Here is a 19,372-nt window from a genome sequence, read left to right as displayed (position 1 = left end):
ATACCAAGATAGAAAGTTTCTTTAGGTGAGTAATAGGCTCACCTGAAGAAACTTTCCAAATTTAATTACCAAGCTCACAATCAAGCACATTGCATTCTACTTTCCATTTTGAGAAACCTTGCCCTGTTCAATCAGCTTCGACTTCTCGAAAATCTGCTACCAATTCCTTAAATGCCAATCTTCAGGTAATTCTCCAGTGGGGCAAAGACAACTTTTTTAGTTGATTTCAACCCTTCTAAAACTCCTTCTTGTCTTATATCTCGTAAAAAAGGACTTTTCTGCTCCTATGCTTATCTTTGGTGACACTCCGATTTCTAGGCAAAATGATATATCTCTTTTGGGGATTACCCTGACTTCTAATCTCTCTTGGCACAAGCACATTACAAATATTGCTTCCTCTGCATTTAAAAAACTTGGTTTTCTCTTTCTCTCTCGGTGTTACTTTTCTTCCAAACAGCTGCTCACTCTGTATAAATCGCAAATCCGCCCTGCCATGGAATATTGTTCCCACATCTGGGGTGGTGCCCCCAAGACCTCTCTCAGGCTTCTTGATTCCATTCAGAAGAGGGCAGTTAGGTTAATTAATGATTCATGTCTAACAGAGTCTCTCCAGCAATAGGCTCACCTGAAGAAACTTTCCAAATTTAATTACCAAGCTCACAATCAAGAATCATAAGCAAAATGGAGATCACAATGTAATTTCCAGCATCACATTATAAGTCTTAATTTTACACCAACAAAAATCAATCTGCTCATTTTAAGTTATACTGATTGACATACAGTTTAAGTAAGAAACAGGTCACATATTTCATTTACTCAGAAAACACTTTTTCTATGTTTTATATAAGAAATGGCATGTGAAGTACAGGACCTGAAATAATTTCTAGATTATTGGGACTGTCCCCCCCTCTTAATTTTTAAAAAGTTTCAGATTCTGAAAATTCTGGGTTACTGAATGATAAATTTATGCGGTTCTAGAAAAACATCTTTAGAGGTTTCAGAATTTAATTAAAATGCAATGATATATAATAATATACTAAGTAGTTGAAATTTCATACAAAACAGAACAGCAACATAGTGTGATGTATCAAGTAACTTGTCCAACATCCTCATATTCACTTCCTCAATCTCATCTGGAAGATCAAGTGCTTCTTCACTAGTTGCCCACTTTAGCAGAGCATCTTCATCTTGAATATCTCCTAAAAAAGATACAAATAAAAGCCACAACTTGATATTTTTTATTTATATATATTTATTCATATCTATGTTTAAACTATTATACATATGGTTATAATTCATCACTAGGGGCTCACATCTGGTGAGTATGGGCTTGGCACCTGGATGCAAGATCTTCTCTTTATTGGTGATTTCCCTTCTACTTCTGACTCTCTCTCAGGGTAATTCAGAATTTTTTTCTTTTTTTTTTTTTTTTTGGCTGGTGCAGCAAAAGCCTCGGGTTTCCTTGCACAGTATGGCTAATAATAATATTTTGATCCTCCTCTTTTCTTTTTTTTTTTTTTATGACTAGTTCACATTTACAAAACAATCTACTCATTCAGCTGTAACTATTCAAGAAATGCTTTTATGGGTTTCACTATTAAAAATTCAAGAATTCTCTTGTATGATCTCCCTGTTAAATTTTATGTAGCATTTCTCACCATTCTAAGAGTAAGAGAGGAATACACAGGCAGGATAACTATTTACAATCAATAAAATTCCAGTTCTGATGGCAAAGTATTGTTTTTAGGGAGACAGAAAACAGGAATGAAGAGGACGATCTCTCTTTCTGTCTTTCCTCTCTCTCTCTCTCTCTCTCTCTCTCTCTCTCTCTCTCTCTCTCTCTCTCTCTCTCACACACACACACACACACACACACACACACACACACACACACACACACACACACACACAAAGTGAATAATTTTATTTGCAAAGAGTTTGTCAAAGGTACACTTGCAGCTTTACTCAGTTTAACCATAATTTGTCACTGTGATCTTTAAATTATATTTCATTTCTCTGCACTATTCTATCATAAGCACCTTGAAGATCCAGATCATCCTACAATTCCCAATTACTTTTATCTTGTTAGTATTGTAATCTTTTTACACAAATAACTTCAAATTTTTTACACTGCTACTATACTTCTCTTGTTTAATATTAGTATTAACACTGGCAACATGATTCAAAGAAGTTAAGTTTCCTTGAAAAAAAATCATGTTGCCAGCAAAAGAAAAAAAAAAAAAAATTTACAGTTTACTTCATTTGTCCATTCATCCTAAATAAGTCATCCAAACCATGTTTAAATTTATTCAAACTGCCCACTTACACAACACTAGGAAGATGTTTATTCCAATAATTACTATCTTGTCATCTTAAAGAGTAAAAATGCTGTCACTAATTATATTACATAACCCATTAAAGCTTTATATATCTCAATCAGATCGATTTGTCTTTCTTGGTAAGAGTAACCCTTTGTACCTCTGAATAATCTTGTAGCTCTTCTGTGCACCTATTCCAACAACAGATCAACACTTTTTCTAAAATGAGATTTGAAAATCTATATGCAGTATGTAACTTGCGGCCTAATTACTGCCTTATGTATGCAACAGGGCAATAATTTTTGTCCTTGCTGACAAAATTCCTGTATATCATCGACAGGAACCCATGAGCTATCCTAGCAGCTTGTCTGTACTGCTCAGAGAACTGTATGTCAGACCGCACAATTACCTTAAGGTTGATACCACCCAAAGGTATGTTATTCTGGGATTTCTTCTATCCAAATGCAGCACCTTGCATTCACCAATATTAAACTTCAATTGCCATTTTTTAGATCATCTGCCTAATTTATATAGGTTTGGTTGGAGTAACATATCCTGACTGCTGTCATTAACCAATCTTCCTGCCTTTGAATCAACAGCAAACTTAAATATTAAAAACATTAAGGGCGGCCAACACTGAGCGCAGCAAACAGCCACTCTATGTCATGGGCTAAATGATCTCTTCATGTGGAACAGTATCAAAAGCTTTACAGAAAAGTGAAGTATATGACGTGAAAATTATTTTTTGCATCTATCTTTTGTTACTGCATCACAGAAGCTAATCAGATTGATCAGACAAGATCACCCTACAACAACTCCATGCCATGATTATTGTATAATGGCATTACCTAAATAAACAGTACTTCCTTACTGATTCTCTCATTAAGTAACGTAGTGGACAGCATCATTGTTCTCTTCAAAATACCAGTCTGAGTCTTGTCCACTAAAGTTAACAAACAACTTGTGTTGAAAGAGGGGGGCACTTTTATCTTTTTTTGTCCAACCAACTGACACCACAAGACCAACTAACACACCACAGCTGTGTTAGTTGGTCCAGGCCAAGGGTTGTATGTTTAATCATAGAACATGTGCCATTTACAGACATGATACACTTATGTCTTGTGGCCTGAATTGTTTCACTGCAAATTTTGAATTCAGTTCTGTTGATATAGGAAAATCCACAGCACCAGCCTACTGAGATGGGAAAGTGCTATTTATTTGAAGAATGTGACAACTAGGGAAGTATGGAAACTACATCACCTAAAAACCCACAGAGCTTCTTGAAAGGATACAATGATGGCAACCCACTTGAAATAAGAAAAACAGTGCCCATACCAGAGTACCATTTTGCTCTGGTATGGGCACTGTTTAATAATAATAATAATAATAAGTAGTACTTTGAATATATCAGCTACAGAGCATGGTAAAGGCAAATTAGAGAGGGCCTTAATTAGGCCCGTAAGACTCTGAGAGGGGACAGCAAAATGAATGAAGGCAAAATTTTCACTATTAAAAATAATTCAAAACAAGAAGCCATAAATTTATATTATAGGATAAAAGAATTAGATTGGATTGCGTAAAAATTTCTTTCATCCTGCAAGTTATTAATTACTGGAATAAGTTACCATTATGGGCAGTTTCGGCTGACAGCTGAGAGAAATTCAAAGATCAGCCAGATAGTTACCAATAAAATATCATCATTCTTCTCCTTCTTGGTGATTCCCTTCTACTTTTGACTTGCTCTCTCTCTCTCTCTCTCTCTCTCTCTCTCTCTCTCTCTCTCTCTCTCTCTCTCTCTGTCTTAGAGTAACTCGGGAATTTTTTTTGGCTGGTGCAGCTTAAGCTTCAGGCTTCTTTGCACCATATAGCTAACAATAATAATAATAATAATAATAAGTAGTTTATTTTTTATTTTATGATTATTGTTATTATTATTTATTTTAATTTAATTTAATTTAATTTTTTTTTTTTTTTTTTTTTGGCTGCTGCAACAAAGGCCTACAGCTTCCATAATCTATATGGCTAATACAATACTAATGCAAAACCAAAGCATTTTGTAGGCAAAAAAAAAAAATGAAGAAAACAATTGCTAAAAATATGCACTGCAATCTGAGTATTGATGCAGCATAGCTGAAGCAATGATACCACATGTATATTAGACATCTTTTTTCAATTTAATGGCATGAAGCAGCCAGGGCAGGCAAATTTTGCTAGCCATGGCCCTGTTTTGGAGCATTTCACTGAGAGATGCCCACAAACTGATGGCAGAATTAGGGGGGGGGGGGGGCTAGAAGCAATTTTTGAACCAAACCGGACCAAACAACCTTAGACATTATTGTAACACATTGAGGTAAGCTGTTTAGTTTAATGGAGTTAAATTTAAAGAAATACGTACACTGAAGAAGTATGTGATAGACATTGCAGTACACCTCAATGTATGGTGGCTTACATTCCAATTCTTCAGAGAACTTTGTTATCATTGCTCCAGAAATTTCCATAATGCAAAATTATTATAAAACACTACAATGCAAAAATATTATAAAACACTACAATGCAAAAATATTATAAAACACTACAATGCAAAAATATTATAAAACACTACAATGCAAAAATTTATCATTTTTGCATTACAGTAAATTGTACACTTGTCATGAAAATAATTATTTCATGTGTAGCAATTGTTTATACTTCATATAATGACTTCTGCACTGCAAAATTCATTAATAAATGAAGAATATATGATTTCATGGTGTGATCTGCAATACTCATTTAGCAGAGACTACTCTCATATTTCTATTGCATTAATTAGATTATCATTTGAAATTAAGAACATAAATGGTTGTGTTAGGCCACAGTACATACTGCAGTAATTATATCATTTTCTTAGATAAAAAATGGCCTAAAATCAGCATTTCAAGCATCACTATTTGAATTTTTTTTTTCTTGGGTCCCTTGTAGGGACCTAGGTAGAGATACTTTAAATAGCTTAGAGCCTGCTAACCTATAAATGTATCCAAGATCTACAGATTATTAGAATGCATTTGCTGAGACTGATAAGAATGTTGAAACAACAGGATCAACATTCTTATCAGTGTCAGCAAAAGAGCAGCAATGATCCTTAGTACTTCAATAACCTTTAACCCCTTTAAGTAGACATGCTTGAAGGTGCTAAGTGCACATGGTCACTTTTAACCAATTCAGTAGAGATGTCTTGAATTTTTAATAGAGAAAAAGGAAAGGGGCCTTCTGTAAAAGGAATATAACTACAACTATGCAGACAGAATGGAACTATAACTATGCAGGACGGAAAATATAAAATGGAAAAGCAATTAAAAATAGCAAAATATCTAAGAGCAAAATATTTACATACAAACATGAATATTTGAAAGTAAAAGCATGTACATTCAATAACAGGTGAGGAGAATAGAATGACATGTGAAAAAAAAACCTGGATTCCTTCATTAGAGGAAAAACAACAGATTGTCACACAGTGAGCATGTCCATGAACCAGACAACAAATACAGTAAGAACACGAATCAGCTGTTTGAAATACTGAACATCAATGGAAGACAGAAAGTAACACGATAGTTCATCACAAGACAGGCACCCACCAATACCAATATGCAATTACAATTCAGTATACAGGGTGTCTCAAAAATACACGGCATAACTTCAGGAATGAGTTCCTCATATGTAGACAATAAAAATATTTTATATCAACATAGTTCCGGAAATGCTTGGTTCCCGAGTTATTAACCGGAATGTCTTATCTCCGCAGGTGATTTCCTTCATCACAACGTACTGACAGAATCTGGTGGTTTTCCATTCCGACCATGTACTCAAATCAGGAGCAAGTGGATATGCACTTTATGTATGGTTTGGTGGATGGCAATGCTCTGGAGGCTTGTTGTTTGCACCACGAAAGGTTCCCTGAATGAAAATGTCCAGACAGGAAAACATCTGAAGGTATCCATCGCCGCCTTTGTGAACATGGGACCTTTACACCTCGTGCTGACGACAGAGGACGATCAAGATCTATGACTCCTGAAGTAGAGGAGGAGATTTTGGATGTTGTGCATGCCACTCCTGGAATCAGCACATGCAGAATAGCAATGCAACTGGCTGTTCAACGTTCGACTATTTGGAGAGTGTTGCGAGAACACCAACTGTATCCTTACCATCTGCAACGGGTACAGATCTTGTCACCAGCAGATTACCCATCGTGAGTAATGTTCTGCCAGTGGTTCTTGCAGCAGTGTGGTACAACTCCTCCCTTTCCTGCCTTAGTGATATTCACAGATGAAGCACAGTTCACATGAGATGGAATCCAAAACTTTCACAATCAGCATGTATGGGCTGAGGAAAACCCACATGCAATTCTTCCATCACATCACCAATAGCAGTTCAGCCTCAACATCTGGGCAGGTGTTTTTGGTGATAAGTTATTTGGGCCCTATGTACTTCCAAATAAACTCACAGGGAAGGCGTACAGAAACTTTCTGGAAAACAACATGCCACTGATCATTCATCAACAAGCACACTTCATGCACTATGGCGCTCCCGCACATTTCAGTCACCTAGCCTGCAATTACCTGAATTGAAGGTTTCCTGGTCGGTGGATAGGTAGAGGTGGACCAATTGCCTGGACTCCACACTCACCTGATTTAAACCGACTAGATTTCTTCTTGTGGGGCCATTTAAAGTCATTGGTGTATTCAACTCCGGTAGCTGATGTGGAAACTCTCTACAATCGAATTGGGACAGGTTGTGAGACAATACGAAATATGCCAGGAATTTGGCATCGTCTTCATGAGTCCATGACATGTCGATGTGAGGCCTATATTCAGGCAGAAAGTGAACATTTTTGAACAATTATTATAAGGTGATGTGAACAGTTCAGTGTCATAGACAGACCTTCAAAACTTGGGACCCAAGCATTTCTGGAACTATGTTGATATTAAATATTTTTATTGTCTACATATAAGAAACTCATTCCAGAAGGTATGCCCGTGTATTTTTCAGTCACTCTGTATATTTTTACTATGTATTTTTTATGTTTCATTTTAGCAAATATTATTATAATGAAAATATCAGTTTAGTGCTATAAAAATTCACGCCGACAAGAAAAAAATATAATCATTATAATGAATTTTGCAAAAAGAAAATCTTTAAAGAATAAAATATTGTTTTCTGATGTTTGGTTTTTAGCATCTGGCAATGGTACAATGATTTACTAATTGAGCAGTTAATTGCTTTTCAACATTAGTGACTTTTGATCTGTCTTACTTGAATAATCCTGGAAGTGACAAGGTTTTATCACATAGAATTACATATTCAGTGAAGTGGTAGGTGAGGTGTTAGAATTGAAATCATGTTTTTACAGTTTTGTGTAAAGAAGTTCGGTTGTTTACATTATGCCACCTGATAACAGCACTTATTATGGTTTTACAAATTATAAAATGGGAGTGGTTTTGGTTTCATACTTATGTTTTTCTTTTTTTCCAAGAAGAATTAATAAAAGCTTTGCTTTTATTAATTCTGCTTGGATAGAATTAAGTATCTGGGGTCATGTAAAAAGCCTGGTGTACACTTCTGACATTAACACAGTTGAGGAATTACAGCGTCGGGTTGAAGGAGCCTTTAAGCAAATCAGAAATGACCCAGGAATGCCTGAGAGAGGATTTGCAACTCAATGCAGAGAAGACTACAAAGCTGCATATGGATGCAAGGACAGCATTTTGAACACCTTTTGTAACATCCTGCGGTGTTGAAACCAAAAATTAAAAATGTATTATCTTATGTTTAATAAAACCCGCTTTAGCAAAAGGATTCACAGCTTTTTGCTAAACTAGTGCTCCCATAGTCAGTGGCGGACCTTAACAGAAAATGTGCATTATCTCGAAAACAGTTCATTTGGGGCACGATGTTCACTGGGACTTTTTTTCTTATTCTAGTCTGTGCTTTTCATCTTTAAATTATTGACCATCATTTTTGAAACACCCTGTATGTATTTATGTATCACTTTATTTTATTTCAACAACTTTTGGATCTGAATTCCAGAAAATTTCTTTTTTGTGAAAAATTAGACAATAATGGCTGACAGGAGCAACGTTTCAATATACGAAATTGAGGCACCCAGGATGGGGGTATCCAGTTATAATAAGAGAATAAAGAGATAAACAAACCTTTAGCCATAATTATGAGAGCATCTTTGGATCCAGGGGAGGTCCCTATGGAGATTTACAATGTACAAATGTCTCCCCATTCTTCAAATAGGCCTCTGGGATTGGGAATGCTCTGATTCATAATAACTGCAATATAATACACCAACCGTATAACTGAAACTTTATTAAAATAAAAATTTTAATTTTTATTTTAATAAAGTTTCAGTTATACGGTTGGTGTATTATATTGCCGTTATTATGAATTAAATGTCTCCCCAATTCAAAAATGGTGATCAAAGGGTGAACTGAGTAATTAAAGACTTGTAAGCTCGACTTCTGTTCCAGGAAAAATAATTGAATCTCTGGTTAGAGAAGTAATGCAAGAACAACTAGACAAGAATGCAGTTACATGGTCATAGTATGAATTTGTTAAGGGGCAAGCATATCTAATCAATCTGATTAGATACTATGCACAGAAACAAAGGAACTGGATGCAAGAAAATAATTTTGACATCACATATATACAAGGTATGACTATTAAATAAAGAGACTGTTGCAATAACATAAATATACTGAAGTATTTCATACCTTACAAGTTAACCCTTCAGTATGTGCAAGCCTTGGGCTTGCGCACACTGTTGCATAAATTTTTTTCAAGCACAGAAACATGTCATCTTCTGTAAGTCCTTTTAATGGTTCAGTCATTTTTTTCTGAATGTCTTCAATGGACTGAAAATGGATTCCTTAAGTACACTTTTCAGTTTAGGACTGAGAAAGAAGTCAAAGGGGATAAGCTGGTGACTATGGTTCATGTTCGCACACAGGGACTTGTTTTAAGGCAAGAAACTGGTGAATAGAGTATGTTGTGTGTGTGTTGAAACATTGTCTTTACAGGGCATCCAACCATCCTTCCACAATTGAGGTCTTTTCCTTCAATTTTTTTCAATCAGACTGGTCAGAACCTCAATGAACTTATAGCATGTTTCACTGATTTGGTAGGATGTATTCAGCCATAATAATTCCTTTAAAGTAAAATAAAACAAGAAGCATAGTTTTGATTTTTAATTTTGACATTCTTGCTTTTTTTGGTATGGGGTTTGCTTAGTCTTCCACTGCATTAACTGTCTTTTGGCTTCTGGGTTGTACTGGAACAGCCAACTTTCATTAAAAGTAATTACAGTACTCAGTGTCTCTGAGAACTGTAACCTTCTTCAGTTTTTTTTTTTCAGAACAACTTCACAAAATTGGAGTCTTCTCATTATTTGATCTTCATTCAAAATTTTTGGCACCATCTTGGCACACTTTTCTCATGTCTAAATTTTCAGCTAAAATTTGTCTAACTGTTTCTTTGTCCATATTGAGTTCTAATGCAACCATTCTAATGTTTAAATGATGATCAATGTCCTTACTCAGTCCACATTTTCCTCAGTTTTCATGGATACAGGATGGTCTGGTCATTCATTGTCTTCCATATTCTCTCTTCCTTCTAAAAATATTTTATGCCAATCAAACATGTGAGCTCTTGACATAGTATTTTCACCACAAACTTAATGTAACAACTCATAACTTTCAGTTGATATTTTCTTTTTTCATTTTGTTAAAAATTTGAGGTTGATTCACTGTTCTATTCTTTTGCCTGCCATTTTTCCAACAAACTGCAAAAACACAAGGTAATAAAAACTAACTCAATGCAAAGCAAATGGGTGTGTTGGAATATGACTTCGCAGATCACTAGGGAAATGTTTAAGATAAATTGTTGTGCTTTTGTCTCACAGTTAGTGCTTGGTGTGTAGTGTCTGTATGTGCAGTCTTGTTATTTTTTTTTATTTAATTATATATATATATATATATATATATATATATATTTCAGTAAAGCTTCTGATGCTGTTCCACAGGAAAGACTGCTATACAAATTGGAGCAGTCTGCCATTAGAGGCAAGTTACTGCTATGGATCAAGGGATGGTTGAGTGGGAAAAGACACAGAATGGCTCTCAATGGGCACTGCTCTTCTTGAACTACTGTTATTATCAAAGACATATCAAACTTAATGTCTAAATTTGCAGATTGTAGAAAGGTTGGCAGGGTGGTTAATGATAGTAATCAGGGTATGCTACTGCAACAGGAGCTACAAAAATTAGGCAGATGAGCTGAGAAGTGCCAAATGCAACATAACACTAACAAATGTAATGTACTGTATATGAGTGGCAGTAATCCCAGAATAATATATCAACTGCATGGTGCCACAACCCCAGATAGCAAACAATGAAAAAGACCTGGGAGGTAATTCTGCAATCAGAAATAAGTTCTCTGAGCAGTACAGACAGGCCACTTGGACAGCTCATGGGGTTTTGTCAATGAAACAGAAATTTTGCCAACAGGGGTAGGTAAGAAGGTGTTTATTCTGTTGTATAAGGCAATGCTTAGGCCACAGCTGGAACAGGCTTCTAACTAGTGTTGTGAAAGTGAGTAGCTTTAATAAGTTTAAGAAAGGACCAGACAAATTATTAGTGTGATTTGATACCACTAACACCAATATTAATACTAAATTTTCAAAGTTATTTTTGTGCTGCCACGTATTAAAATCATGTCTATTATTAGCCGGAAACAGATAAAAGCACATACTGGAAAAAATTATAAGAAAATTCAAGCATAAACAAAAGCATTATCTGAAATATACTTTAAATGACCTTCAAATATGCAGATCTGTGTACATGTCTACCAAGTCCACAAATAAAAAAAATATAGCTCAATTATTCACTCCAGGAAGTATAAATCGACTGATTTGAAAAAAAAAAAGAAAAAAAAAACTGTCAACCTTTTTTTAAAAAAAAAAACTGTCAAGCTCCTAGCATTTGTGTACACACAAGTATACATGCACCTGTTCCTATACTTAGCTACCCTAACACAGTCGATGTATTTACATGTTCCGCAATGACTCCCAGCAGTCTCTGCAATCCCTTGAATCTTGTTTTCCAGGCTACTGCTCATTTCAATAGAAACAGGGCAAGAATCACTTTCACCTCTGCCAGCGGCTACTGTTAATCTATAAGTCCATGTATCCCCCCAAGCCAGCAGTTTTCCGACCCACCTAACTCTTCTTCGATAGCATCAGCAAATATTCTTGCACAAATATTTAAGTGTATCCCATCCCTGTAGAAGCAATCTCTCCTGTTAACAAGTACAGTCCAGGCTGAGAAAAATTCTACCACTTGAGCCTTGCACAGTCTCTCCAGGGACGAAATGATCGATGGGGCTCTCATCATATACTCCCTCCTATCGTGTCTGGGCAGAATTGCAGACACTTTCAAATTCAACCCTAATTCACGGCTTTTTTTCAACAGTGACCTGTACTTGCTAAGTAATTCCGCCAGTCTCCTACTCTTAATATCATTAGTGCCAACGTGTACAACAATATCACCTTTTGTGCCCTTAAAAGATGATATCCGCTTTACAACGTCATCAACTTTTGCCCCTGGCAGACATTCCCTGGTCCTGTTCCACCTATCCTTTTTGCACAATATGGTCCCCATTTCCCTAAAAATAGTCACTGACAACAACTAGTTCCTTTGGGACCAGAGCATTCAGCCTTGGAGTTGCCGCTGTGTTGTGTGATGTTCAAGTGAAAGCTCCGGGATTGATGTGGGCAGCTGAGAGTTTGATGGGCCCCTCAATTTAAGCCCTTCGAGGGCATCCACCCTGTCCTCCAATCTCTCTTAGAAGTCCATAACAGTGCTGAGTTGATTTCCTCACAATCCTTACATTGTGCACACACAAAAACATTCCCCTTGGCAATATCATGTCCTGTTCCTGATTATTCCACAAACATCAAACAAGCAGTGCATCTCAAAAGGCTGTGATTCAGAGGACAACTGCCCTTCAGTTCTCTCCTGAGCCATTAGCACTCCCATTAGTTTGAGCTTTTTTGCTTTGCTGCTCTGGTCTGAGCTATGATTTCTATTCAAATAAAATTCCAAAACAAAATATAACCCTAAACTTATATCCCAATGCAGTTATAACCCTATACAGGCAGTTCTCGCTTTATGAGTTCCTGGGTTTACGAGTTTTTTTTCCCCAAGTATTGAAACATATAACAATCGAAAATATGAACATTAATTGCAAAAAAAATAATATTAAACCTTCATAATCACGATGTTCAAAACCACATGCATAGCTATACAATACAGTGTACCCCGCTTTACGATATTAATCGGTTCCAGAGACATCATCGTATCGTTAAAATACCGGAATGTGAATTGCGGTATTTTAACGTATTTTATTCTAACCAATAACACATTGCTTTTTGGTAATTTGTTTCAATATCTCGGAAGTTGAAATTTTCGCAGTATATCTAAGCTATTTCTCTCTAAAATGTCATTTTTAAGGTCACGAGCATGACCTTAAGGCCTTATAAAAGGTCATGAGCGTGGTTTCTAAATTGTATTAGTTACCAATTGAAATCATTAAAATTCACTACACTTTCATCGTTTTCATATGTTCCATTATAAGGATCAATTTTAAACACCTTTGTGATATTTTTCTAAAGCACATTTCTGGAGGTTGCTACCATAAAACAATAAAAAAACGATTTGCAATTTCCGGTTTACTGGGCTTTTCTGTTACTGCAAGCAATTATAAATGGGTAGTAAACTCTATCTTCTTGCATTTGCGTAAATACCGATAGCTGGAATTGTGTGGTTTTTTACGTTATTATGGTGAAATGTGTTTCCCCTTTACTGAAATCTTCAATTGTATAAAAAATATAAATAAATTTTCAGAATCCTCTTCATTCCTTTTATTTTAAGCTTCGTAAACTTGTTGCTCCACGCGAATCATGTTAGTTGCAATTTGTGTATGCCATTAAAAAATGCTTATGCAATGAATCGTGAAATTTATAATTAAAAGAGAAGATTATCTTGGAAACAAATGCCTCTTGAAACATTTCTGAAGATGACTCCTTGTGCAACAAACTAACGAGTGCCGAGCCAATGATGAGTCATCAACGAGTGTGCATTTAGTCGATGATGATGATGAAGAATAAACATTCTTTAACATTTGTAAGTCGTAAATAACTTCTCTGTTATTATAATTTGCTTGATTTTACAGGCTACTTTTCATTTCTTTTGATAAATCAATCATTGTTTAAACAAACTAATTAGCTAATTAATTTCATTGTTAAGAACGTAACCTCTATTTTTAACCTTATGTCTATGGGAAATAAATTCCCGCTTTACGAGTGCACACTAGGAACAAATTAACTCGTAAAGTCGAGAGCTACCTGTATATATGTATTTCAGTATCGAATATTATCTCCGTTATATGACTTTCTTATCTCCTGTCAAGTTATATGTATTAATTTATAATGTTACGTTTGTAAAAACTAGGTCATTATATGTATTTAGTTAAAAAAGTACAATTCAATTCACAATGAAATTTAATAAGATTAGTAAATTTTACTCGTTAATTCATACTACTATACTCGCCATCTAGTTTTATATTAAACCTTACGCTATCTATTTCGGGGTTGGATTGGGTTTATAGTTTTATTGGCAATTAGGGGCAAAAGCTATTATGGTCCAAGACAAGGTTAAAAAATGTTATAAATTCCTCTCTTAACTTTTGAAAGAGGTTACTTCATCAAAAAGATATATAAGCATAAGGGTGGTATACGGATTAACATATTGAATTCACACACTGCAAGCATATAAGGCTTGATGTCTGGCATCCGTGAACACAGTAACAGCCTCTGTCATGGGCAAAGCACGCAACCTATCAGAACTGGAAAAAGACATTATCATCAGCTAACGGGCCAGGAGTGTCAGCATTTCCAAAACAGCAGATTTTGCGAAATGCTCACATGCTGCAGTGGTGAAAGTGTATCAAGACTGGATGAATGAGACAGTTTTGACAACCCGATATGCTAATTGTGGAACCCCATGCACCATTGAACCCAGAATTGAACATTGGCTGAAACGGTTGGTCAGGACCGATCAGCGCACTACTGTTGCTCAACTAGCCATCCAAGTGAACCATGGGGCCACCAGAAAGGTCTCCAACATGACAGTGCAGCGAAACCTGTTGCGCATTGGGCTCTGGAGCAGATGCTTTGTGACAGCACCCATGCTGACGGCCGTTCATCACAAATAATGCCATCAGTTTGCACAGCAATACCGACACTTGACCCTGGCCAAGTGACAATGGGTGGCCTTCTCCAATGAGTCACTTTCTGCTCCACTGAGTGGATGGATGGTGGCGTATTAGGCATGAAACCTCAGAGAACAGACACCCAGACACAATTGTTGGCATAAGGCAGGCCGGTGTTATGGTCTGGGGAATGTTTTCATGGCATGGCTTGGGTCCGCTGATACCTCTGGAGGGTACCCTGAATGGAAATGGTTACTTATCAATCGTCGCTGATCAGGTACACCCTTGGGGGGGGGGGGGGGGCAATGGTATCTATGAGCAAGACAATGTGCCATGCCATGTCTCCAGAATTGTCTGTGAGTGGTTTGAGGAGCACAATGAAGACTTCAAGCTACTCCATTGGCCACCGAATTCTTCGGATCTTAACCCAATTGAAAATCTAGGTAACACCTCGATCGACACATCAGAGGGATGGATCCTCCACCAAGGAAGCTACAGAAACTCTGGGGTGTGCTGCAGTCTGCATGGGCATAAATACCCATAGCAACCTTCCACAGACTTAGAGTCCCTCCCAAAGTGGCTGGCTGTGGTGCATGCTGTGAAAGGCACATATTCTGGATACTAGGTAGGTGGTCATAATATTGTGACTGGACCCTGTATATATGTATGTAAATTAATAAACTGTAAGAATTTTTTAAAAACTAACACGTTGTCATTGTCAGATAAAATCTGACTGAGTGTATAAGGCTCATCCAGACAGTTAAAAGCAATCAAATGTGTGTCGTTAAAATCTGTACAGTCAATTAAAATATATCTGAGAGATAAAATAGTGTTACAACACACACACACACACGCACACACGCACGCACACGCACACGCACACACACACACACACGCACACACAGAGGAGGGATATCAGCCCCCAGCAAAAGGGAATGTGACACAGATGACTGTGTCTTATGCAAGAACAACTTCCTCTATATTATAACTGTGCAGACTAGACCGCCATGATTCAATTACAGGCTTTATCGGACGTAATTTATTTGTAGTCTGTCTATTTCATAAAACCTGCCATTGGGAGTGTATCTTGTTGTATATTATTTGCCTGTAGTCTATATAGGGGACTGACAGGCAATAAAAATTAGTGGGATTTGCTGATTTGGCTGATACTGCAGCCAAATCATTTCCCCAAATCCCAATGTTGCTAGAGATCCATAAAAAGTGAACATCAATTCATGTTCTGAAATATCATCTGCTGAACTTGAAAGAGGACTGAATGAGGAGGTAAAACCTCACTGATAGTAAAGCCTAACACACTCAAAGAATCAGACTATATAATAAACCATTAGTACTGGCACGTACTGATGTGATCCAAGCTTAACTCTGTTGCATACAGCTCTACACTGTATATGCTGCATTTGGGGAGAATCTACTCAGACATAGTAGTGTATGGAAAGCAGCAAAAGCACATCCTACATATGTTCTGACTATGAATTGCTTGTGTAAACTAGCAAGAAGTCAGAATGTTTAACTCAGTGTGCTGAATAGAGCTACAGGTAGAGAGATGATAGGCAATCTGACTTTACCTGGTTGTTAAGGGAAAAGTTGCATGCTGGAATGTGGAGCGTGCCAAGGTGTTTTAGTTGGTTTACAAGTTCACTTCATTTATTGGAATTCTTTGTGTTTTCTCAAGGTGGAATAAATAATCATTAAAACTTTAATTCTCAAAACCTTAATTATGTAGTTTAAAACCAATAATTACTAAATCAAAAGGAAGTGACAAACTAACCCTATATTCCACCTTGAGAAAACACAAAACAATTCTATTGAATGAAGTGAACTTGCAAATCCTGAAGCATGGCACAAGCTTTTGCATATTACTTTCTTCAAAAGAATAAACCTTACTTATAGTCTTGCAAAAAAATCCATTCTAATGTAACCTTATTTCACCAATTAAAGTAGACTCTTAGCAGTTTATATTCACAGAGAACTTGGACCTAAGTTCTACTGTATATTATGTCAAACCTTGGCATTTCTTCCTTGTACAATGAAACAATTTTAATTGTTTCATCGTATAAACAATTTTATACAATGAAACAATTTTATATAATATTTTTATTACAACCTCTGTTGCAATAACATTTTCACTTCCTGAATTTACTAGATTCAATTTATTGGCTATTTCTTTTCGGTTTTCTCAAAACATTATCCAGAGATCCAGAAACATTTCCTAATTCATTTCACAAATATACGTGGTCTCAATTCTAATCTCAACGATGTTCATTTCCACTTGCAGTCTGCCAAACCCCATGTACTGTTTCTGACAGAATCTCAGTTATCGGTTGATTCAACTACTGCTCATCTCAGATGCTCAAATTATTTGCTGTATGATTCCTTTCGCCTGAAAAGTGGTACTTATGCATATGTCCATTCCGATATTCCCTGTCAGAGACTTGGTAACTTGGAATCTCCTCTTCTTGATTTTCTCTGGCTTCAAATCTCTCTACCTCATTGTGTCAAATTCATCTGTTGTCTCTACCATTCTCCCAACTCCACTAATCACCTGGAGGTCTTTGACTTCCTCTCTTTGGAACTTGACTTTCTCCAGTCCATCTTTCCTAACAGTGAGGTAATTTTCCTTGTTGATTTTAATATTCACAATTGAAGCTGGCTTCCGTGTTCCAGTCACACCGACCCAGCTGGTGGAGATGCTGACTTTTGCAATTACTAATGACCTTGCACACATTATTCATTTACCTACAAGAATACCAGACAATCCTAACCATACAGCCAACATACTTGATCTTTTTCTCACAAACAACCCTTCTAAGTACACGGTCAAAATGACAGGTCCTTTAGGCGCCTCAAATCACAACTTGGTGATTGTCTCTTCTCCAATAGAGCCTTTATCTCATGGATATTCCCAACCTCATATTGTTTAGCATTACAGGAATGCAAAATGGGATGACCTGTGAGATTTCTTTTCCTCAGTTGGATTACTGTTTCAAAACTTCTGATATCAACGTTTGCTCAGATTGTGTCAGTGAAATTATTCTTGCAGGAATGGAATCCTTTATCCCACACTCCACTTTAAACTCTCATCCTTTATCTAAGCCTTGGTTTTCCAATAAATGTGCTAAGGCTGTTCAAGAGAAGAACGTTGCATAACGTAATTAGCTTGTTTCTCATCCTTCAGTTTCATTTTCTGCCTACAACAAAGCTCGCAACAATTGTAAACCAGTTGTTAATCAGTCCAAACTAGAGTTTGAACAGGCTAAGAGCAGAAAACTTGCTTCTTACCCTAATGGTAGCCAAACATTCTGGTCTCTTCCTAAAACTATTGGCCACAACTTTTGCCCATCTCTGCTCCCACTTCTGTCCAAACCAGATGGTTCTATTGTCACTTCAGCCAAGCATAAAGCTGACCTGCTAGCATCCCATTTTTCTTCCAACTCATGTATTAATGATCTTCGTAAAACACCTCTCACTATTCCCAACACGCTCCATTCAATGCCTCCTGTGGTCTTCTGTCAAAAGAATGTCAGAAGGATTTTGATGAATCTTGATGCTAAGAAAGCTCCAGGTCCCAATGGTATTTCTCCACTTGTCCTCAAAACCTGTGCTCCTGAACTTACTCCTGTTCTTTGCTGCTTTTCTCACTTTCTTATTCCAAAGGTGTTTTTCCTTCTGCTTGGAAATTTGTTCATATCCAACCAGTTCCTAAAAAGGATGACAAATCCCTCCCATCCAATTATCGTCCCATTGCAATTACTTCTACTCTTTCTAAAGTAATGGAGAAATCAATTAACCGCCAACTCTTAAACTAACTAGAAACCTTCCGTCTGATCAACGTTCGCCAGTATGGATTCCGTCAGTTTCGATCCACTGGTGATATTCTGGCTTATGTTACCCATTTATGGACTAATTCAATGGAAAGGTTCGGTGAAACACAAGTAGTTGCTCTTGACATCTCAAAGGCTTTCGATCATGTTTGGCATAAAGGTCTTCTAAACAAGCTTCCATCTTATGGTTTGCCAACTGTTTTTTGCAATTGGTTATCCAGTTTTCTCTCTGTCTCTAGATGGCTCTCTGTCTTCTAACTTCTCCACTAATGCCGGTGTCCTCCAAGGCTCAGTTCTTTCCCCCACTCTTTTCCTCTTGTACATTAATGACCTTCTTCCATTGACTGGAAATCCAATCCATAGTTTTCCCAATGATAGCACATTGCATTCTACTTTCCATTTTGAGAAACCTTGCCCTGCTCAATCAACTTCAACTTCTCGAAAATCTGTTACCAATTCCTTAAATGCCAATCTCCAGGTAATTCTTCAGTGGGGCAATGACAACTTAGTTGATTTCAATCCTTCTAAAACTCAGTCTTGTCTTATATCTCGCAAAAAGGACTCTTCTGCTCCTATGCTTATCTTTGGTGACACTCCGATTTCTAGGCAAAATGATATATCTCTTTTGGGGATTACCCTGACTTCTAATCTCTCTTGGCACAAGCACATTACAAATATTGCTTTCTATGCATCTAAAAAACTTGGTTTTCTCTTTTGCTCTTGGCGTTACTTTTCTTCCAAACATCTGTTCACTCTGTACAAATCACAAATCTGCCCTACCATGGAATATTGTTCCCACATCTGTAGTGGTGCCCCCAAAACCTCTCTCAGGCTTGATTCCATTCAGAAGAGGGCAGTTAGGTGAATTAATGATTCATCTCTAACAGAGTTTCTCCACTCGCTGTC

The 19,372-nt window shown here is 36.8% G+C and overlaps 1 protein-coding gene across 1 annotated transcript in view; it reads right to left on the bottom strand.

Moving 5' to 3' along the window:
* The window catches only part of LOC150081560 (uncharacterized), a 710,435-nt gene that overhangs the window by 281,006 nt on the left and 410,057 nt on the right, over nucleotides 1-19,372 (bottom strand). The window contains exon 19 of the mRNA XM_090380128.1: nucleotides 1,059-1,199. Within this exon, the coding sequence (XP_090236254.1) occupies nucleotides 1,059-1,199 (141 nt within the window). The remainder of the gene's footprint in view (nucleotides 1-1,058; nucleotides 1,200-19,372) is intronic.

The sequence above is a fragment of the Mastigoproctus giganteus genome, chromosome 8 (assembly GCF_048544385.1).
Source record: "Mastigoproctus giganteus isolate SK-2022 chromosome 8, ASM4854438v1, whole genome shotgun sequence".
In the NCBI taxonomy this organism is placed as follows: domain Eukaryota; kingdom Metazoa; phylum Arthropoda; class Arachnida; order Uropygi; family Thelyphonidae; genus Mastigoproctus; species Mastigoproctus giganteus.
This window is presented reverse-complemented; position numbering and strand designations above follow the sequence as displayed.